General features: G+C 41.5%; 1 gene segment (V, D, J or C); it reads left to right on the top strand.

Moving 5' to 3' along the window:
* The first annotated feature begins 1,921 nt into the window (after positions 1 to 1,921).
* LOC100449584 (immunoglobulin lambda constant 1-like) lies at positions 1,922 to 23,253 on the top strand. The segment is given in 2 exon segments: positions 1,922 to 2,162; positions 22,874 to 23,253. Coding segments are annotated over 2 exon segments (621 nt in total).
* The last annotated feature ends 598 nt before the right edge of the window (positions 23,254 to 23,851 follow it).

The following is a 23,851-nucleotide window of genomic DNA, read 5'->3' as shown; positions in this document are numbered from 1 at the left end:
ATTTTAAACAGTTTTTTTCTCCCAGCATATGTTTGTGTAAAGGGGTGAAAAGGATGGGGGAACCACATTAAACATCCCAAAATGTTTTTTGGGAGGGGAATTAATTTATTTTATTTTTTTAGAGATTGGGGGAGGTGGTCTCACTCTGTTGCCCAGGCAGGTCTGTCTTAAACTCCTGGCCTCAAGCGATCATCCTGCCTCAGCCTCCCAAGTCGCTGAGTTACAGGCATGGGCCACTACATTGGGCCCAAAGTGTTCGTATACAGTTCATGCAAAGGTCTTGGTCCTGCTGTGTCTTTGCACATACTGGCCCCGCCTGGAGCACTGCTCATCTGTTCAGAGTCAAGTCAAATGCCACTTGCTTCATCCATTTTTTAGATAGATGTTTCCCATGTGCTCTATGAAGCTGTTCCAGGAGCTGGGAATTCCACAATGAAGAAACATCAAATTTCTGTCCTCCTGGAGTTTACTTGCCTCAGTTTCCTCTACAGAACTTCATCTTTCCCTTTTAAATGGCACACTTCTATGACAGACCATTGCAGGACAGTCACTTGTCTGGATGCCTCTCTCTTTCACTTCCGTGGAGAAGGCCAAGGATCTTACTCATATTTAGAGCCAGCTTCTTCATATTCTCCAGGTTTGGAGACAAGGTTGCCTAAAAGATTAGCCTCTGAAACAAAAATGCAGACGTCAACTAGTACATCTGTCATAGAAGCAACTCACCCTGGGATAGGGCTGCTGATGGGTGAATCTAGGGATAGTGGCCAAGATGGGTTACAAAATCAGCATAAGAGGTACTAGTGCATTTTATGCTCGATAAAAATGGGTCTGGAGAGTAAGAACTGATTATAGAAACACAAGCAAGAGAGCCATGGCATCTGACAGCTCCACCGGCACTAGAGATGCAAAACCTATGATGGAACAGTTTTCTCATCTGTAAAATGGGGATAACAGCTACCTAATGGGCCGTAGAGATTAAACCAGAGAATCTTTGCAAAGGACAGTGCCAGATACTTGGTAAGATTTCAATATATTGTATTATCATTGCTACTGAAATAATTATTTCAGTGATTCTGAATAGTATTTATTACGTTTTAGATTATTGCTTTCATTATTACTGGTTTGGGGCACTACCTTCTACACCATGTGTTAGGCGGATCTGTTTTAGCCACTTGGGGCTCATTTGGCTGAAGGTACTTGTGTTTGTTCTTTTCTGCATTGCTATAAAGAAATAGCTGAGACCGGGCAATTTATAAAGAAAAGAGGTTCAACTGGCTTATGGTTCTGCGGATGTGCAGGAAGCACGGTACCAGCATCTGCCTGGCTTCTAGTGAGGCCACAGGGAGCTTTTACTCATGGTGGAAAATGAAGTGGGTACCGGCATATCACATAGTGAGAGCAGGAGCAAGAGGGAGAGGAGGTCCCAGACTCTAAATGACCAGATCTCTGAACTCAGAGAGAGAACTCACTTATTCCCAATGGGATGACTAAACGATTCACAAGGAATCCACCCCCATGGTCCAAACACCTTCCACCAGGCCCCACCTCCAACACTGGGAATTGCATTTCAACGTGAGATTTGGAGGGGACAAACGTCCAAACTATATCAGTACTTCAGCTGGACTGAACTGGGCTTATATTCTGTTCTAGTCCCCAAACAGAGAAAGTGAATCTGAGGATGTTGGCAGCTGACTTCCCAGCCTCATGAGGAGACTCTGTCTGCAAAAAGAAGCTCAAGATGGGAGGCATTAAAAAATACAGACACACATACAGAAACAAAAACACACAAACAAGCAAAAAATATCCTGATGACACTGCCAGGCTCCCAATGTCCAGATTTGCCTGAAGTTGGATCCACTTTCGGATGTTTGAGTTCCAGAAATTTTTTTTTTTTTTGATAAAATTTGTGTGACTTTAAACCATGGTTTTAAAGCACGTTCGGAGTCATTCCTGCTGCCTGCTGTCCAGGGGTCGGTCACTGGACTTCCTGAATCCTGTTGGTGTCTGCTTGAAGCAAAGACCCCTCGAGCTGTCCTTGTCCAGCCTCCTTCTTTATCCCTCCAAGCGCTTCCCGAGGACACAGGTATTACACTCCTTTCTCAAGAGTATTCCTGTGGCTACAGCTGTCCCAACAGCTCAGCTGGGCAGTGAGGAAGGGACAGGTGACTCATTCTTGCCTTCTCCAGCTGGAGAATGCAGGCTGGGTGGGGGGATATCTGGGATGCAGAGCCGTGTGTGTGTGTGTGTGTGTGTGTGTGTGTGGTGCCTCTATGCTGAGTTGCTCCCTGCTGGCTCAGAGGTCACACTCCTCCTTCAGCTTACCTGCTGTTGGGGCTACACCATGGTCCCCTCCCAAGTCAGGGCTCCTCAGCAGGGAGCTGTTTCAGATACCATACATTTATCCTAAATTTATCTTTTATGACACCTCCTTATCATAGCTGGAGATCCCCAAATGATAGACATAAAATGTGTTATGCCTCTAATTGTAACTTATCGGGGAGGTAGTGGTGGGACATTTTTTGGAATAAGACAAGGGCATGTAGTCCCCTCTGAGGCTGACTTCACAACAGTCATCAGATTTAAAGATTGATGCATGTTAGATACTAACTCCTTAAAGTGAGCGTAGACTTTTGATCATCCTTTTGCCAATGAGAAAATGTAAAGAGATTTGTTCAAGTTCACAACAGTTTACTTACCTTGAATTTATTTACTTGAACGCTATGATGGGAGTGCTGATTTTCCTCTGCCAAGCATCCCTTCCTTTGAGAGGTTTCTCTCTTTACTCAGTGTGATGATTCTGGGGGTGCCTCGATTGCAGCACCAGATGCTTCCCAGTTGACCCCAGGGGTGGTAGGTGCTCCAGTCAGGGTGCCCACCCATCAATAATAGTGACTGTAAAGGGTGGGCATGAGACCATGTCATATTGGAACTGGGCATAGACATAGCTGGACTCAGTTTTTATGTTTGTTTCTAGTACTTGTCTCTTGCTGTGTTTTAAATCCACGTTTCTCTGGTTACCATGAAGCTGAGTATCTTTTTTTGGCACAATTCATTGTTATTAATATAACATAAATATTTATTCTAGCTTCAAAGTTGTTATACCTGAAGTTGCTAACTTTAAAAATGAATTTAAAACAATCACTTAATAATTCTGCTTTGACTAAGACAATGAAATGTGACTTTAAGAAACCATATTTAAATTCAGCACCATTTGCTCATAGGTCTTTCAGAATTTGTTCTTAAAGTTTCTGGAACTTTCCTGTTTGTAAACTACAGGAATTACTGAGCTACATGAGAAAGCCTCTCTGGGACAGGCAATGGGAAGTTAAACAAGGATATCAACTCCCGAAAGTGAAGGTAGACTTTTTTTTAGCTGGGCGTGGTGGCACGCTCCTGTAATCGGGAGGCTGAGGCAGGAGAATCGCTTGAACCTGGGAGGCAGAGGTTGCAGAGAGCCGAGATCACACCACTGCACTCCAGCCCGGGCGACAGAGCAAGATTCTGTCTCAAAAAAAGGAAAAAGAATGCCTGTCTTTGCATCAGTGAGTGGAACTGCCTCATTAGTGGGAAAAACTCCGGACATTGTATGCACCCTTAGCCTTCAGGAAGGAGCTACAGTAAAGAGACACACTTAGCTGAAGGAAAAGAAGGAAGAAAACATAGCTTTCCTTAGAGGTCTCTTTTTTTATCCCAGAAGGAAATCCAAAAGTGTTGCATATCTGGTTGTCTGAAGCCAAACAGAATTTGAAAAGCTATATTATTTGTCAAACTAGGAATAGTATCAGTTGAGGAAGGAAAATGAAGGATTCAACAGAAGATAAAATTGGAACTCAAGAACTCAAACCATCTTTCTGTCCATCCTCTTCCCTCTCCTTAGGATCGGCCACTCACTCACCACCTCCCACGGGAGTGGCCAAGCTCACTTTAAAGACTCAGTTGAGATGCAGCCTAGAAGCAGGCAGTACATTTTTGGTACCTTCCCACCCAAGATTATTGCATTCGTTTTCTATTGCTACTGTGACCAATTACTGTAGATTTTCTGACTTAAAACAACACAAATTGCCTGCTTGTGGTGGTTTACACCTGAAATCTCCACACTTTGGGAGGCTGAGGAGCGAGGGTCACTTGAGCCCAGGAGTTCAAGACCAGCCTGGGCAACATAGTGAGACCCCATTTCTACAAAAATAGAAAGATTAGCTGGGTATAGTGGTGTGTGCCTGCAGTCCTAGGTACTCGGAGGATGAGGTGGGAGGATTGCTTGAGCCCGGGAGATCGAAGCTGCAGTAAGCAGAGATCACACCACTGCATTCCAGCCTGGGCCACAGAGCTAGGCTTTGCCAACACAAATTTAATATGTTACAGTTCTGGAGGTCATCAAGAGGCTGGCAGAGCTGTGTTCCTTTCCAAATGCTCCAGGAAGAATCTGCTTCCTCACCTTTTCCAGGTTCTAGAGGCTGCCCAGACTCCTTGGCTTATGGTCCCTTCCTCCATCTTCACAGCCAGCCTTGGCCGATCAAGTCTTCTTCCAGTGCATCACCCAATACTGGTTCTCTGCCTCTCTCTTTTACATTAAAGGCTCTTGTAATTACATACATTGGCCTCATCCCAGTAATCCAGGATAATTGCCCTATTTTAAGGTCAGCTCATCAGCAGCCTTACCTCCCCCTTGCCACATAACCTGACATAGTCACAGGTTCTGGGGATCAGGACATGGCTATCTTCAGGAGGACACTCATCTGCCTCCTACAATTATTATTTTGAATGTCCTTATTGCTACAAAACACTACTCTTATTTTTTTATTTTTATTTTTGAGATGGAGTCTAGCTCTGTTGCCAGGCTTGGAGTGTAGTGGTGTGATCTCTGCTCACTGCAACCTCCACCTCCCAGGTTCAAGCAATTCTCCTGCCTCAGCCTCCTGAGAAGCTGGGATTACAGGCGCGTGCCACCATGCCGGGCTAATTTTTGTATTTTTAGTAGGGACGGGGTTTCACCATGTTGGCCAGTCTGGTCTTGAACTCCTGACCTCAGGTGATCCGCCTGCCTCCTCCTCCCAAAGTGTTGGGATTATAGGTGTGAGCCACTGTGCCCGGCCCAAAACACTACTTTAAGTAGCTACATCATACTTTATTTAAAATTGTCTTGTTGACACACACCTTGCATCTGTTTTTCTTTTCCTGTAATAAGTGATATTACAACAGACACCTTTTAGACAGAATTTTGTATTTCGGATTTTTTTCTAGGATTGTTGCAATAAATCATGTAATATTTTATGACTTAATACCTATAGCTATACTGTTTTCTAAAATAACTACAGTAATATCTTTTTTTTGTTTTTTTCTTTTGAGATGGAGTTTCACTCTTGTTGCCCAGGCTGGAGTGCAATGGCGCAATCTCGGCTCACCACAACCTCTGCCTCCCGGGTTCAAGCAATTCTCCTGCCTCAGCCTCCCGAGTAGCTGGAATTACAGGCGCATGCCACCAGGCCCAGCTAATTTTGTATTTTTAGTAGAGACGGGGTTTCTCCATGTTGGTCAGGCTGGTCTTGAACTCTCAACCTCAGGTGATCCACCCACCTCAGCCTCCCAAAGTGCTGGGATTACAGGCGTGAGCCACTGTGCCCGGCTTAGCTACAGTAATTTCATACTCATTTCCTGTATATTAGAATATCACTTCAGTAAACCTATGTTGACACTGCCTTTTAGCATTTAACATCGTTTTCATTTTTTTGAATACCATTGAGGCCGAACAATTTCCATGTTGTAAGTTTTAGTGGCAGAGATTTTTTGGCCTTTTTTTGGTGGTCTTATAACTTTATTTGATGTATTCAATGATCAATGGCTACTTCTCATCTACTTTGACTGTCTGTAGACTTTTGAAAGTGGTAACAGGTACACAGGTAATCAAAGTGTAGAGCTTGTTTGGTGAATCTTCATCCTAATTACGTTTTCTGGACAACCACACATGGATACAGTAGAGGATATTCCTTATTCCTTCAGCCCAGATAGCTTTGTTGAGTCCGGCATCAATGAGCACATCTGGAGTTCCCATCTCCTTCATGGCAAGTTTCTAGATCTCTCTGAGTGCCCGAGGGGCACACTTTTTGAAGCCCACTCTATGTATGCACTTGTGAATATTGATGGCAGAATGGCCTTTCTTCTCGCTACCTTTGTTTGCTGGAGTCATTCTGCCTGGCCCAAGTTGGAAAGCTGTTTTCGGCTTTCTTCATTCACTATTGCATCTCAGCACCTAGCATGGTGCCTAGCATGTCAGTAAATCGCCAGTGAATATTTGTGGAATGAATGGATGACTGGAAGAGCATACTAAAGTGAGTAAAAGCTGTATTTTTTCCCTTATTTTTTTTCCCCAGAGACAAGGCCTCCGTCTGCCTCTCAGGCTAGAGTGCAGTGGTGTCATCATACCTCTCTGCAGACTCGAACTCCCAGGCTCAAGCCATCCTCCATCCTTGGCCTCCCAAAGTGCTGGGATTATAGGTGTGAGCCACTGAGCCTGGCCAGGAGCTTTAAAGTCAAATGTATCTGGCTCCCTGTAATCCTAGCACTTTGGGAGGCCGAGGTGGGAGGATCACAAGGTCAGGAGATCGAGACCATCCTGGCTAACAAGGTGAAACCCTGTCTCTACTAAAAATATGATACAAAAAAATCAGTCGGATGTGGTGGCAGGCACCTGTAGTCCCAGCTACTCGGGAGGCTGAGGCAGGAGAATGGCGTGAACCCTGGAGGCGGAGCTTGCAGTGAGCCGAGATCACGCCACTGAAACTCCAGCCTGGGCAACAGAGCGAGACTCTGACTCAAAAAAAAAAAAAATGTATCTGGCTCAAGTTTCCAAATGTTTTCCACACAGTGATTTCTTTAATCTTCACAACCATCTTATAAGGTAGGTACTATTTTTGGCATAGTCTCCATCTTTCAGATAAGAAAACTAAAGTATAGAGAAGTTAAGTAACTCTCCCAAAGCCACACAGCAAGTGGAAGACCAGGACTTAAGCCCAGGTGATGAACTGTGGCTGCAGTAGCTAGGTTATTTTTATTTTTATTTTTATTTTTGAGACAGAATCTAGCTCCGTCGCCCAGGCTGGAGTGCAGTGACGTGATTTCAGCTCACTGCACCTCCGCCTCCCCAGTTCAAGCTATTCTCCTGCCTCAGCCATGCGAGCAGTTGGGACTACAGGCACGGGCCACCATGCCTGGTTAATTTTTGTATTTTTAGTAGAGACAGGGTTTCCTGATGTTGGCCAGGCTGGTCTCAAACTCCTGACCTCAAGTGATCCGCCTGCCTCAGCCTCCCAAAGTGCTGGGATTACAGGCGTGCAGCCCCATGCCCGGCCAGTAACTATGTTCTTAACACTGCACAGCTTCTCCAGTGTACCAGCGTCTACCTAATAGGATTGTTACCGGGATTAGGTAACAGAATAGAATCAAATGCTTCTATGCCAAAACAGCACTTGACCTATAATAAAGCATAATACATTTTTGCTCTTTTGTCATTCATAGTACTATCTTTTTACTATTGTTACATTTTGTGGCTTGTCTATAGCATTTGCCCTCTGTATATTAGTTTCAAAAGGCTTTAGTTGTCTATTTTTAAGTGGGTTTATATAATAAAAAGTTATTTCTCCTTAAAGCATTCTTATTTTACATATGAAGTATTTGTCCTCACTAGATGAAATGTTATATACCTTGACTCCTGTTTCCATTCCATACGGACTTTAATAAAACAATATTCTGAGAGATTTCCCCTTGTGACTGACACAACTCAAAATAGACCTCCATAGGGAAATACCTGCCACTTACAACCATGCCTTTTTCATTGCGTAACAATGTGAATGTACTTATTGCAACTGAATTGTCACACCTAAAAATGGTTAAAACGATATTTTACTGCACTAGAGTAATAACATCAACAAAACAAAAACACATATTTTTCAAATTTAAGTGGGCCTTAAAAGAGCAGGACTCTAGATCTATAAACATCTCTAGCAGAGGTAAATTTTCTAAAGAGCTTAAAATGTTTTCGTACTGAAAAGATGCCAATGTTATGTATATCCAGCAATTGTGTCCATTAATATTCTCTTGATAATACTTTATCTTTTCCTCATTTTTTTCTTGCATTAAGAAATCAATAACCCTCCCCCACCACACACACACAAAAGAAAAGTGGGTAAAGGGCAAATTTCTGAAATATTATTATTAAATGTTTAAATATTTAGAAGTATTAAAATATGTGCAAGACTTTGCACAACTGTTCTTGTGATTCAGCAAAGAAGAATTTCTCGGCCAGGCGGGGCGGCTCACGCCTGTAACCCCAGCACTTTGGGAGGCCGAGGTGGGCGGATCACTTGAGGTCAGTAGTTCAAGACCAGCTGGCCAAAATGGTGAAACTCCGTCTCTACAAAAATTAGCTGGGTGTGGTTGCATGCGCCTGTAATCCCAGCTGCTCCGGAGGCTAAGGCAGGAGAATCTCTTGAATCTGGGAGGCAGAGATGGCAATTAGCAGAGATGGCGCCACCGCACTCCAGCCTGGGCAACAGAGAGAGAGTCCGTCTCAAAAAAGGATTTCTCATCCATTGCCTGTAGCTAAACATTAGACAGACAGCACCATAGTGTGACAGAAACAATTCTCTCATGTGTCATAGTCAATGAATCATTCAATTAAATAAGCAATTACATGATCATTTCCTGTAGAGGCCGCTGCCATTCATGTCAAAATCATATCATATTGCTTTAGGAGAAAACTTTAAGATGATGTACTAAAATTATTCATTCAGAAACCAAAAATTGTTAAACACTTCCCCTCTATCTCATCACTTTTTTTTTTTTTTTTTTTTTTTTTTGAGAAAGTGTCTTGCTCTGTTACTCCGGCTGGAATGCAGTGGCATCATCATGTCTCACTGTAAACTCGAACTCCTGGGCTCAAGCGATCCTCCCACCTCAGCTTCCTGAGTAGCTGGGACTATGGGTATGCACCACCACACTCGACTAATTTTTACATTTTTTTTTTGTAGAGATGAGGTCTCACTATGTTGCACAGGCTGGTCTTGAACTCCCAGCCTCAAGTGATCCTCCTTCCTCAGCCCCGCAAAGTATTGTGATTATAGGCATGAGCCATCGCACCCAGCCTCATCACTTTGAATAATACATTTTAAATCTGTGAACCATTATTTTATAAAGTTATACAGACTGCTCTAGGGAAAACTAAATGCTATTCCTACTTTAAGGAAAACCATTGTCTAATGATAAACATTTTTTAAAAAAATTATAATTAGCCAGGCATGATGACATAGCCCTGTAGTCCCAGCAACTCAGGAGGCCAAGGCACGAGAATTGCTTGAACCCAGGAGGCAGAGGTTGCAGTGAGCTGGGATGGTGCTACTGTACTCCAGCCGGGATGATGAGTGAGACTGTCTAAAAAAAGAAAAAAGAAAGAAAATTCTCAGAAATTATTTCCATAATTAGCAAGTACATAGAATTGATGTATGATGGAAGAGATAGATTCTAAGGTAAATTATCACAATTCTGCAAACTATCCAAAAGTAATATTTTACAACATAAAAGTATTATATATTAAAGCACATTAATCTAAATAGCATTCCCACTAAAAGGAACCAGGGCTGTCTGGAAAAAATGGCTAATTTCAGTTTGGGGGCAGGGAAAGTACAACAAGGTAGGCCTGGATCATTTTTGTTCCAGAAGATAAGAAAGGGTTCAAAAACACACGAAGACAGGTAGAAACGGCACAGGAGCCAAGTGCAGTGGCTCACGCCTGTATTCCTAACACTTTAAGTGGTCCAAGTGGGAGGATCCCTTGAGGCCAAGAGTTCAAAAGCAGCCTAGGCAACATAGTGAGACCGTATCTGTATACAATTTTTTAAGAAATTGGCTGGGCATGGTGGTCCACACCTGTTGTCCTAGCTACTTGGGAGCCTGGGGTGGGAGGATCACTTGATCCCAGGAGTTGGAGGCTGCAGTGAGTGAGCCAGTGCACTCTAGCCTGGGTGACAGAGCAAGACTTTGTCTCCATTTAATTAAAAAAAAAAAAAAAAAAGACACAGGAGTCTACTAGAAGAGGCTTCTGCTGGCCAAATTTGGAAAACTTTGAGCATCCAAAAAAAAAAACATAGTGTTGGCAATGGATTAAAGCAAACTGAATTAAAACAGGAGTCCAGGATCCTCCAACAAAAGGTGAGGTAAGGAGAGGTTCTTATTTACAGAAGAATCTCAGCTAAGAAATATAGAAGGAATAACTGATTTCAAAATCACTATTACTTCACCAATTTGATGACTGATTCCAGCAAGTATCAACAATGGATGCTAAACCTATAGGTAAAAATTGCTGGGACCCAGTGGATACACACTAACCCAAATATCACAGGTTATTGATTAATTGCAAAGAGGAGAGGAAGATATCTGGCACATAATACCTTAACCAAAGGATCAAATATGACATCCCTGATGTTAGGGCAAACTGACATGACACAACTGCTGGTATGAGAAGAACACACTACCACCTGGGCCGGCCAAAGTGAATAATCTGAATTTAATTCCGAGACAGTCTACAAAACAATTGGCCCGGGCACTTTACAGGTTGTATCTCAAAATAAAAAAAAAAAGCAGCAGAACCGCTTGAAATTAAAGGAGATGAAAGCTACATGATGTTAAATGCAGTACCTGATCGTAGACTGAATCCCTGATTTTTTAAAAAAGAAGAGTTTATGAACAGCATTATTGTGACAACTGGTGAAACTTGATTATTGGTGGTTATTTTAAATATTCCAATAGTAAGTAAATTTTTGATAATAGTATATCAATGTCAAATTTCTTGAATATGGTCAAGGTGAAGTGGTTATATAGGAAAAGATCCTTTTTCTTAGGATTTAGGAATTAAATAGGAATATAGCATAATGAGGGAAGTTCTTTGTGCTATTCTTTTTTTTTATATACTTTAAGTTTTAGGGTACATGTGCACAACATGCATGTTTGTTACATATGTATACATGTGCCATGTTGGTGTGCTGCACCCATTAACTCGTCATTTAACATTAGGTATATCTCCTAATGCTATCCCTTCCCCCTCCCCACTGTGATATTCTTTTGACATGTCTACAGGTTCAAAATTTTTCAAAAGAAAACGGGAAAAATTACATTAAAAAAACTCTAGTAAAAGGTTATTTACTATGCATGTTTGATTTATCCATATTTTTGCTTAACATTGTCTTTGTCTTACCTTGTCGACATAAAATGAGGAGGCTGTGGCACAAAATAAGATTTAAGGAGTTCACCTGAGCCAAAGTGTAGACAGCTGCCCAGAAGATTTAGACCCAAGAAACCTTGAATGTGAGCTCCGTCCAGCCTTTGCTACAAGGAGGTTTTTAAAGGCAAAAAAGAGGGGTGGGAAGTGAGCTCATACAAAGTTGCTGTAAGGAATTCTGTTTGGTTTACAGAAATAACAGGGATTAGTGATTGGCTATACACTGCTAAACTATAGGGTGTGGCTTATAGTGTCCAGTGTGGCATTATTAGGGTAATTTATAGCTACTTGTGACAATAGCAAACAGTTTCAAGAGATAAATACAGAGCTTAAGGGGGACATGATTGCTGTCTCATTTTAATGGCTCTCTGGTCCTGATAATTTAAAAGGACTCGCATTCCTCAGATAATAGATTTTTTCTAAGCCAGGCATTGTGGCTCAATCCTATAATCCCAGTGACAAGCAGGAGGCTGAGGTGGAAGGATCGCTTGTGTTCAGCAGCAGCCTGGGCAACATAGGGAGGCCTCGTTCCCCATAACCCCAAATGTAAAGAATTAGCCAGGCATGGTGGTTCACACCTGTAGTCCCAAGCTACTCAGGAAGCTGAGGCAGGAGGACCCCTTGAATCTAGGAGTTTGAGGCTGCAGTGAGCCATGATCGAACCACCGCACTTCAGCCTGAGTGGCAGAGTGAGACCTCAACTCTTGAAAAAAGAGGAAAGAAAGAAGGTTGTTTTGTTTTGTTTTGTTTTGTTTTGTTTTGAGACAGAGTCTTGCTCTGTCACCATGCTGGAGTGCACTGGCAGGATCTCCGCTCACTGCAAACTTCACCTCCCGTGTTCAAGCAATTCTCGTGCCTCAGCCTCTGGAGTAGCAGGGATTACAGGCACGTACCACCACACCCAGCTAATTTTTGTATTTTTAGTGGAGAAGGGGTTTCATCATGTTGGCCAGGATGGTCTCGATCTGCTGACCTCATGATCCACTCGCCTAAGCCTCCCAAAGTGCTGGGATTACAGGCGTGAGCCACCGAGCCCAGCTTTTCTTTTCTCAAACTTGTCTTGTGAAATTTTATGTTGAGGCTCGTAAGTTATTTTCTAGTACTTTAAACACAGTAATTATTTTGGACCACATGTAATAGACAATTAATGCAGCTAAATTCCCCTGGCCTGAAGTTTATGCTTTTGGTAAATTAAGGAAATTGTAAAGAAATTCCCCTGGCCTGAAGTTTATGCTTTTGGTAAATTAAGGAAATTGTAAAATTCTACCTTGTTGGAATTTGGCCATAATGGGCCATCATGTTGCATGGCTGGATGGTGAATGAGAAGATGAAATTGGGGTCAGGAAATTTTAAACCTGGAAGAGATCTTAAACCTTGGCCAAATTAAATTTACCAGACTTCAATTGAGAAAAGAACAATTCATGAACTGGGCAGCCTTCTCAGCCCAGAGGAGGCTCAGAGAGACTCCAGTGCAGCCACGTGTTGGAAAGAGGTAAATAGAAAAAGGAAAGTGACGAACAGAAAATGGAAGTGAGGTACGGAAACAGTCAGATTGGTTACAGCTCTGTGTTTGCCTTATTTGAACATGGTTTGAACAGTTGGCCCCCTTTAAGCTGCCAAAACTTGGTGACTGGCACAAGAGTAGGTTACAGTCTGTTTACTCTTCCATTTAGGTTATGGTTCACTATGTACACAGAAACCTTTAGGCCAAAGTTAAAATATGTAAGCAGGCTGCTTTGGGCTAAACCCGCTTTAATAGTTATGAATGCAGCATGGTCTTGCTCTTATGTGGCTCAGTTTCTGCTGGGCCATTCTGACACATGTGCCACCTGGTAATGACCTTTGATCTGAGGGGATTGGGAGATCCTTGATAAATAGTATCCTCTTCTGTCCTGCCAGGGGAAAATTCTAAGGTGAATTATACGTGGCTCCTCAGACTTTCCAGCAGGATTAAACTCCAGTTACCTAGAGCAACAAATAGTTTGAAAATGCACCCTTCCCCTATTTCATCCTGTCCAGTCCTTCCCACCATTAGAACCACTTCCCAACATCAACCATCTGCATGGGAGCACATTTCTCAGGCTCTGCTTGAAGACACCCACATTCCAAAGAGCCTTTCCTGGTGCCTCTGAGTCCTGGGCTTCTCAGTTTCTCTAGATAATTGTCTTACTTCTCATGGTGGCCTGCTCTGCCAGGATTAGGAGCACATCCAAATTCCCTGCCAAGGAAGTGGAAACTCTATCATAAGTTTACCACCTTGAAAATATCGGTGGACATTTGCTGTCTCCTTTTCCCATTCTCTTTGCTCTTGTAAGTTTCAATATTTTAATTTTGTATTGTTATTTTAGCTGGGGAACACTGCAATATACAATAACCAAACTTTTTTTAAAACTCACAGATGGACTCAATAGCAGAATGGAAATGACAAAGTGAAGATTTAATGAACTTGAAGACAGAACAAAAGATATGACTAACCTAATGACAGAGAAAGAAAAAAAAACAGAGCTTCAGGTTTCAGGTATTATTGAGACTATAACAAAAGATCAATCATTCATATCATTTGCCATTTTTTGGCACCTTTTCAAATGTTCTTATGGTATTTCTCCTTTTTGTGTTGTTACGTTGTTGCTAATATGGTGAATTGCATTGACTGATTTTTTTAAAAACAGCAGGCCAAGCTTGCATTATCTTAGTGAGGATATATTACCCTTTTTGTTTATTAGTTGGATTTTATTTGTTAATATTTTGCTAATATTTACAGCTATATTCATGGAGATATTGAAGGAAATGACGTATAATAGAAAAATATGAAAGTAACAATAATCTGGATTTAAATGCATGTGTTATAGTAACAAAGACCAAGGAACACTTGGCTGTTAAGAAATGCAGACATGTATTATGTTTTTTATCTTGAATGGGGGTAGAGAGTTGGGCATAGCACCATGTCACTTTTGGCTTTGTCATTTAGAGAAATGCTGATTTATTTGAAAAGTTTAAAGGTACTCACTGGCAGAATTTAAAAAACAGTTATGAGACAAAATAACACAAGAAAGATCAGCTATCAGTTATAACAATGAGTATAAATAAATTAAACTCCTTATGAAAAGACAAAGATTCTCAGACTGACTCAAAAAAAACAGCATCCAACTCCAAGTGTATGGTATTTTATAGGGTTATCATTAAAAACAAGTATCAGAGGCCAGATGCGGTGGTCCAAGCCTGTAATCTCAGCACTTTGGGAGGCCGAGGCAGACAAGGCATTTTTGTACAAAAAATACAAAAACTATCTGGGTATAGTGGTGAATGCCTGTAATCCCAGCTACTCGGGGGACTGAGGCAGAAGGATCACTTGAGCCCAGGAGGCGGAGGTTGCAATGAGCAGTGACTGCGCCACTGCACTCCAGCCTGGGAGACAGAGCAAGACCCTGTCTCAAAAAAAAAAAAAAAAAAATCAGAAAACATTAAAAGTGCTTTCTTTCCTAGTTTTCTAACAAAAGTGCAGATGCTGAATTTTTTTATGCTTTCTTAAATATGCTGCTTTAAAAAAAACTGTATTGGACTATTAATATAACACATTATAGTAACACATTTTCTCTCTTTCTTTTTTATTTTTGAGGCAGAGTCCTGCTCTGTCACCCAGGCTGGAGTGCAGTGGTGTAATCTCAGCTCACCGCAACCTCCCCCTCCCAGACTCAAGCGATTCTTGTACCTCAGCCTCCCAAGTAGCTGGGATCACAGGCACCACAGCTGGCTAATTTTTGTATTTTTAGTAGAGACGGGGTTTTGCCATGTTGGCCAGGCTGGTCTCAAACTCCTGATCTCAAGTGATCCTCCCACCTCGGCTTCCCAACGTGCTAGGATTACAGGCGTGAGTACCACACCCTGCCAGTAATACATTTTTTACTATTGAATTATCCTGTAGTTTCTGATATAAATAAGAAAAGAAAACATGGCCAAAGATTTATCAAACATGCCTAAACAAAAAGTAAATACATAAAGCAATGATAACAATACTAATATACACAGAAGAAATCAAGGCAAAAGCCTCAAATGAGATACAAATGGCTATTTTATTTCACTGTATTTTTTGCTTATTTCTTTATCTTTTAGAGAGAGAAACTATACTCTAGGAAGCAGAGATAATACAGAACCTTATAAAATTTAAAGTTTAATTTTACTTTTGCCACACCCATGAACCCAGCTGTTCCTGAAAGGAAACCAGTGTCCCATACGTTAATAAAGGTTACACTTCATGTACTTGGAAACAGTGAATACTATTGTGTCCAAATATAAATGCGGAAGAAGAAATGAATAGCGTGCTACAGGATTTATTTATTTTTAGAGAGGGGGGTCTCACTATGTTGCCCAGAGTGAAGTCCAGTGGCTGTTCACAGGCCTGATCTCCTGGGTTCAAGCAATCCTCCCACCTCAACCTCCCAAGTAGCTGGGACTATAGTACAAGATATTTTAATGTATCATTCTCAGTCTCTGACAAATTTCACAAGCAACAAATAAACTAGACTATGGATGTTATAGTAAAATCAACAAACTTACTTTAATAGCTGCATGTTATGTTGTACAATGGAGAATATACTTTTTTCCCAATGTAAATGAAATGTATTAGTCAACAAAGAAAATACTGATAAAATTTAACAGCAGAAAACATATAGCACACATTATCTGACCACAATGTGCTAAAACAAAAAACTAGTAATGAAATTTTAAATTCTAAAGAATCAAGATACTTGGAATTTTAACTATAAATGTATTTAAACATTAATATGCATTACATAGAGGAAGAACTTCTAGATTCTAGAATCAATTTCCTTCAAATTTTTTTTCTCGTAGACTTATGTACATAAAAAATTATGAATTGAGCTTCAGTTTTACAATGATACAAGAAAAACACTGATTTTTATCCCATGAAAAAAGGCATATAGATTTTGTTTGTTAACCTTATGAAGTTATAGACCGCATGAAGTTATATATAAAAGTACAGTGGACATGCTACTCATGGAAGAAAGTGGCATTTTCCTTGAATGGATTTGTTTTTTGCTGATCTTTGTCATCATGGCCATTGAAATGAGTAAGAGAAAAAAGAAAAAAATGAAATAGAAAACACTTCAACAATTATCTGGCATGTATACCAATAATTTATTAGCTGTAAAGAAAGAGAAGTAAGGCCGGGCATGGTGGCTAACACTTATAATCCCAGCACTTTGGGAGGCCAAGGCAAGAGAATCACTTGACGCCAGGAGTTTGAAGCCAGCCTTGGCCAACACAGCAAGACCTCATCTCTAAAAAAAAAAAAAAAAAATTAACCTTTAAAACAGAAAAAAAAAGAAGAAATAGAAGAGACGAGAGACTCAATAAACAAAAAGCTTGTCAAGATGTGGCTAAATTAAATAATATTTTCCCAACATGATAATATTATTTTGACATCATATTGTACAGAAAGAAGTGGCAGGGTTTTTGTTTTTGAGTCAACACCTCTTGCTACCATGAGATCACATCAATTGAGGCTTCCACATCCATTTTCAATGGTGCCTGCAAGGGTGTTTGATGAGCAGCGAATTAAATGAGGATTTGCTCTTTCCCCACGACAAAGCCCGTTGCTCTAAGTGAACTTTCATTAGTTTACAACTGTGTGACTTTCAATCTTTTTCTTTTCTTTTAATTAATTTATTTTTTATTTTTGTAAAGACGGGGTCTTGCTATGTTACCCAGGCTAGTCTGGAATTTGTGGACTCAAGCAATCCTCCCACCTCGACCTCTCAAAGTGCTGAGATTACAGAAGTGAGCCACCATGCCCGGCTGTGTCTCTCAATCTTAAACTGCACCAGAGAAACAGTCTGCCCTGAGGACTTCACATTAATATGATTGTTGTTTTAGTGGTTGACTCACTTCTCAGAATTTACCTCTGTCTGAGTTGATGCCAGAGTCTCCTGGGTTGTGACTTCACAAATGAGACACCGGAAGAAATGGTGCTCTCACCAGGAGTCACAGACTAATGAAGTGGAATGGAGGGGCCCATTTGGGTTTTCTCCTTTGTGGTTCTTTGTATATTTAGGCTTTCTACAATGTTTCCCATGACTAGTCTACATTTACTCTGTTTTATAGGATAGGTTTTGTTTTTGTTGTGTTTCAAGAACTTATTTAATGAGTTATGTAATGAGTCTTCTAATTTATTATTTTGTTTTGTTGCTATTCATTCTTTTTTAAAAAAAATAGAATATTGCTGTCATCCTTTAAACATTTTTTTATTTGCTTATTGAATTTTTAAAAAACCCTAGCACCCCACTTTTAGTGTAATAACTATTTCAACATTTTCTGCAGAATCAGAGGAGATCTGTAGGGAGGAAACTGTCATTTTATGACACTAAAGCCTTCCCTACCACTCAAAGGAAACTGTCTCCAGCACCACAGTTCTATAGATTCTCCTGTCTCTGCTTTTTTCCTGGAGCTCCTTAAATCTGTCACTGCATTAAAATATTTCATATTGTTCTCATTTGAATTTTTTTTCCTTTTCCTTTTACAGGAGTAAAGTTCTTATTAGGAGTTGCATAGTTTCTAAATTCCTACATGTCAGGAGAAACCTTTTTGCCTTCTCCCACTTTGATGCTAATAAGATTAAAAATAGAAGTCTAGCTTCAAAAGTTCCATGGAAGGGAAGAGAGAAGGAAAGGGAAAGGAGAAAGAAGGGGAAAAAAGGGGATAGAATTAAACTGGCCCAAAAATTCCGTGACATTCTTGAATAACTTATGATTGCCCCAGGGCCCTTGTTTTGGTTGTGTATGCTACATAATAATCCTAAAACTTACTGGCATAAAGCAAAGCCCATTTATTTTACTATCTCCAACGATTCTGTGGGTTAACTGGGCTCAGTCAGGCCGGTTTTCTGTCCCCAGTGATGTGGGCTGCTTCTGAACTCATCGGGGCTTTCCACTGGTTGACACTATTCTGATGGCTCCCTCCAATGCTGGCAGGGATGCTGGCTGTTGGCTGGAGGACCCTCACTTGGCCCTTCTATGTGGCTTCTGCTTTCCACAGCATGACAACTGGGGCTGAGAGTTTCCAGAGGAAGGAAGTGGAAGCTGTCCATCCTCTTCAAGGCCAGGGCTGGAACTGGGGTGCTGCCCTTCCCTCTCCAGTGCTTTGAATTTGTTGGCTATAGAGCTTCTCCGGAGGCATCTTCAGGAAAATTCTCTCTTCCATCTGATATTTTGGACTGTGGTATTTTCCCTCTTTTTGGTCCTGAAAACTTGTCTGTATCTTGCATATTTACTTGTAGCTTTGTAGTCTGCTCTCTTTCTTTGCTTTCCAGCACTCTGCCATTTTATTGCTTTGGCATCTTTTTTAAAATTTATCTTTCTTTGAGACAGGGTCTTGCTCTGTTGTCCAGGCTTGAGTGCAGTGGCCCAATTACGGCTCACTGCAGCCTCAACCTCCCAGGCCCAAGTGAAGTGATCCTCCTACCTCAGCCTCCTGAATAGCTGGGACCATAGGCATGTACTGCCACACTTGGCTAATGTTTTGATTTTTCATATAAACGGGGTCTCCCTATGTTGCCCAGGCTGGTTTTGAACTCCTGGGTTCTAGTGGTCTTCCTGTCTTAATCTCCCAAGGTGCTGGGATTACAGGTATGAGCCACCATGTCTGGCCTCCATTTGTAAATTATTAATTTGGTTCTTCTTTTGGACAGCAGTTGTTTCACGTACATTTTTTCAGGAAGATTTTATTAATGCTGAACTTATAAAGTTCTTGCATATGTATCTGTCTATATATATATTTATTTATTTATTTATTTATTTATTTATTTATTTTTGAGACAGAGTCTCGCTCTGTCACCCAGGCTGGAGTGCAGTGGCACAGTCTCAGTTCACTGCAACCTCTGCCTCCTGGGTTCAAGCGATTCTTCTGCCTCAGCCTCCCAAGTAGCTGGGACTACCAGCGCTTGCCACCACACCCAGCTAATTTTTGTATTTTTAGTAGAGATGGGATTTCACCATATTGGGCAGGCTGGTCTCGAACTCCTGAGCTTGTGATCTGCCCGCCTCAGCCTCCCGAAGTGCTGGGATTACAGGCGTGAGCCACCGCGCCTGGCCAGTTCTTGCATATTTAAGAATGTATTTCCCATGCTTTTAAAATTGAAAGATATCCTGGCTAAGTAAGAATTCTTGTGTTCTATTTTTTCTTCTCAACATTTCCCATTATATTGTTCATCTAGTGTTGCTGTGGATGGAAGTCTAAAGCCTGCCTGATATATATTCTTTCCCTTTAAAGTTGACAAGTTTCTTCTGCCTGGATGCTTGCAAGACTTTTCCTTATCCTTGAAATTACTTCATCAGGATATGTCTTAATCTTGTTAGAACTCATCAGTTTTTTCTCCATACATTGTTTCAACCTGAAGATTTAGATCTTTTCTTTCAGGAGAATTGCCTATGAAATCTTTGAATACTTTTCTGTTTCATTTTTGTTGGTTTTTCCCTGGGAATGCGTATTATGTGTGTGCTGAATCTTCCTTGTTTCTTTTCACATCTGTGACTCAGATGTTAGCTAAAGTCACTTGGCCCTTTGAGATCTAGATAACTGGTTAAGTCCCAGCCAGCTCCAAGACCTATAAAAACCATAGACCTCACAATTTCAACTAAATCCTGTCTCTGTTTCTCTTCATATTCCCACAGCTATAAAACTTATACCTTTTTTTTTTAAATTGGTTTTCCCAAGAAAGCAACTAACACCAGCTTCCCTAAGCTTTGAGGGTTTGTGACCTTCTGTTCCTTGTTTCCTCTCTCATAGACAGTGGCCCCAGTCCCAAATTCTGCCCCCATGTGTGTGCAGAGTAACTTCTCTCTTTCCTTAAAACCTTCTTACCAACTTACCAAGCCTGGAGTTGGGAGTGGGGTGGGCTTGGGGAACTTAGAACTCATTTCTACCCTTACAATCTGCTCAACTGAAGGCTTTAGTTACAGGTGCATTCAGGTGTTCAAATGATGTCATCAAGAGTCTATTTCCCACTCTTCCTCTCAGGTTATGTTTGTCTCTGCCTCTTTTTGCATTTGGCCTCACTCTTTCCTGACACAAATATGTTCATTACATGTGGCAGGAGAGATGGCTGCTGGTAGTCCCAATCTTGTGTGTAAACTTACAATTCATGGTATGAAAGCGAGACACTCCCTCCCTTTCCCAGTATTTCCTATATTAAATTTCTTGAAAGAAATATGACTGGACTTGATTGGGTCAATGCCCAATTGTATTGTGTAAACATGGCTGGGGTGATGTGGTTGGACGGGGGTGGATTGTATACCCACCCCATAGCCAGGCCCGTGGGAATCATATGGGATCTGTGAAGACCAATTCTCCAGTGTAAAGAGGAGTGTTTTGTTGAGAGGACAAAAGCAACAGATGTCTACCACACCTCACACTCTTTGGTATGGAAATGTGCCCTAGCTGTATTCTCTTTCCTTCCCCTGGATCATCCTGCCTCTAGTTAAGAGTTATTTTCAGGGCCTTTCAGAGCCTTTCACATATATATATCCTGTTAAAGATTTGGGGAACTTGCATGAGCTTGCATTTTCATCTCTCTTGTGATTCTTTTTTTCTTTTTCTGTCTTCCCAGTAGATTTCAGGGAGAGGAGTTAACAGTGGGAAGTTACTTTTATGAAAGGTCTTATGTTTGTTTTTATTTTGCTTGCCTGTGAAATACGGTGGAATAAATAAGAATGGGGGAAAAGACTGAAGGGAAAATGACCTCATAAATGCCAATCTTTCAGAGAGAAATTAGAGTTGCTGCAGTGGTTTCACATACAAGGGGCTCAGTGAATAACAACAGGTCAATTCCATGGATAAAAATGCCCAATCAGCTAGATATCTGAGTCAAAGAAAAATCTTGCTTTGAAGCTATTCATTGAAAGCAATACACACGTGTTGAGCACTTAAAGATGAGCTAACTACTGAATATAAACATGGATGATTAAAACAGACTATGTCTTAAGAGCTTAAAACCTTGCTTTTGTGTTGTATAAATCTTTTACTTCCTCTATGCACTCCATTCTTTATTATGTGATGATTTTAGAAAATTTCACAGTATTTCTTTTCTTTTTTAAAAAATACTTTTATGTGTAATATAGCCACCATTTATTGAGGTCCTGTTGTGTTATATACACTTTATATATACTATCTCTAATCTTCTACAGACGAGAACAGAGGTTTTGTTTTTCGTTTGTTTGTTTGTTTTTTGACAGAGTTTCACTCTTATTGCCCAGGCTGGAGTGCAATGGCGCAATCTCGGCTCACTGCAACCTCCACCTCCTGGATTCAAGCCATTCTCCTACCTCAGGCTCCCGAGTAGCTGGGATTATAGGCATGCACCACCACACCCGGCTAATTTTGTATTTTTAGTAGAGATGGGGTTTCTCCATGTTCATCAGGCTGGCCTCTAACTCCAGACCTCAGGTGATCCACCTGCATCCGCCTCCCAAAGTGCTAGGATTACAGGTGTGAGCCACTGCGCCCGGCTGAGAACAGAGGTCCAAGGAGTTATGTTGATTCCTCAAGATCAAGTGGCAAAATTTAAATGAAATGAAAGCAGTTTCGCAGAGATATCTGCACTCCCGTGTTTATTGCAGCATAAGTCACAGTAGCCAAGGTACAGAAACAACCTATACAAATGTGGATGAATAAATGGATGAAGAAATTGTGGTATATATGTGTACTGGAGTTTAAGAAGGAAAGAAATCCCGTCGTTTGTGACAATCTGGAGGATATTATGCTAAGTAGAGTAGGCCAGACACAGAAACGTCCCATGATCTCCCTTATATGAGGAATCTAACAGAGTCAAGCTCATAGGAGCCGGGGAGTAGAACAGTGGTTGCCAGGGGCTGGGGGGTGGGAAAAATGGGAGATATTGGGCAAGAGGTGTGAAGTTTCAGTTAGAAAATGAGTAAGTTCTGAAGATCTAATGTACAGTCTGCTGACTATGGTTGACAATATTGTATTATCTACTTGAAATTTGCAAAGACGGTGGATCTTATATGTTCTCATCACACCACACAAATGGTAGCTATGTGAGGCAAGATCGTATTGTTAATCAGCTTGATTATGGCAATCATTTCATGATGTATTTCATGATGTATATCAAAACATCGCATTATACCTTAAACACATACAACTTTTCTTTGTCAGTTACAGCTCAACAAAGCTGAGGGGCAAAACCAACTGGCAGAGCCAGGTTGGGAGCTGTAATCTCCAGTCTTTCTCCAACTCTGGTTTCTCCCTCAAAGCTTTTCTTTGCATGTTCTCATCTCTGGCTCCCTAGGGTAGCTGCCTCCTACTCTCATGGTTCCTCTTTGTGACCCAGTTTACCTTCTCCCACTGGCCGACACCACAGCATCTGGCCTGTCTTGGGTCAGGTGTCCATCCTTGGTCCAATCAGCTGTGAGTGGTGTGGGAGGGCTTATTAGAGGCAGAAGTCTCCTTAGAAGAGGATGTGAATGCTCATTCTCTCTCCTGCTGCCATGTGAAGAAGGGCATGTTTGTTTCCCCTTCCACCATGATTGTTTCTGTTCCAGCCCAGCTCCTGGACTGGCCCCATGTTCTGGCCCTAAGGGTTTCAATCCAAGCATCATTCACTGTCGCACATGTTTGGCAGCAGGACCCAGCTCACTGTCTCAGGTAAGCCCAAGGCTCCCCGTTTGGTCACTCTGTTCCCGCCTTCCTCTGAGGAGCTCCAAGCTAACAAGGCCACCCTAGTGTGTCTCATGAGAGACTTCTACCTGGGCACCATGACAGTGGTCTGGAAGGCAGACGGCATCATCATCACCCAAGATGTGGAGACCACTAAGCCTTCCAAACAGAGCAAGAAACAGGCCAGCAGCTACCTGAGCCTGATGCCTGAACATTGGAGATCCCGCAGCAGCTACAGCTGCTGGGCCATGCATAAAGGGAGCACCCTGGAGAAGGCAATGGCCCATACAGAATGTTGTTAGGTCCCTGGCCCTCACCCCACCCATGGAGGCCTGGAGCTGCAGGATCCCAGGGGATGGGTTTCTCCTCTCCTCCCATCCCAAGTCATCCAGCCCTTCTCCCTGCACCCAATAAACCCTCAGTAAGTATCCTCATTGTCAAACAGAAAAACAAAAACAAAAACAAAAAAAGAAGAAGATGTGAATATTAGTGAAGACCACTGGCCTTCAACACAGATACACCTGAATGCATGATTTCATTAACTTGTTAATATGACTTTATTGGATTTTGTGTCATAGCTGGCAGAGGACTTGCCAAGAGTCATCTCATGCAGATGACAAAGCTAGCCAATATCTGAATGAGATCAGTATTGAAAAGTGACAGGCCAGGCTTGGCAGCACGCACCTGCAGTCCCAGCTACTCAGGAAGCTAGACGGGTGGATTGCTTGAGCCCAGGAGTTGGAGTCCAGCCTGGGCAACATAGTGAGACCTGACTCTATTTTTTTATTTTTACTTTTAATTTTGGGGGTAAATGTAGGTATATATATTTAATGGAGTACATGAAATGTTTTGATACAGGCAGGCAAAGACTTCAACTCTTAAAAAAGTGACAATCTAAAT

Source organism: Pongo abelii, chromosome 17 (assembly GCF_028885655.2).
Source record: "Pongo abelii isolate AG06213 chromosome 17, NHGRI_mPonAbe1-v2.0_pri, whole genome shotgun sequence".
Taxonomy (NCBI): Eukaryota; Metazoa; Chordata; class Mammalia; order Primates; family Hominidae; genus Pongo; species Pongo abelii.
Note: the sequence above shows the minus strand (reverse complement) of the source record. Positions and strands in the feature narration are given on the sequence as shown.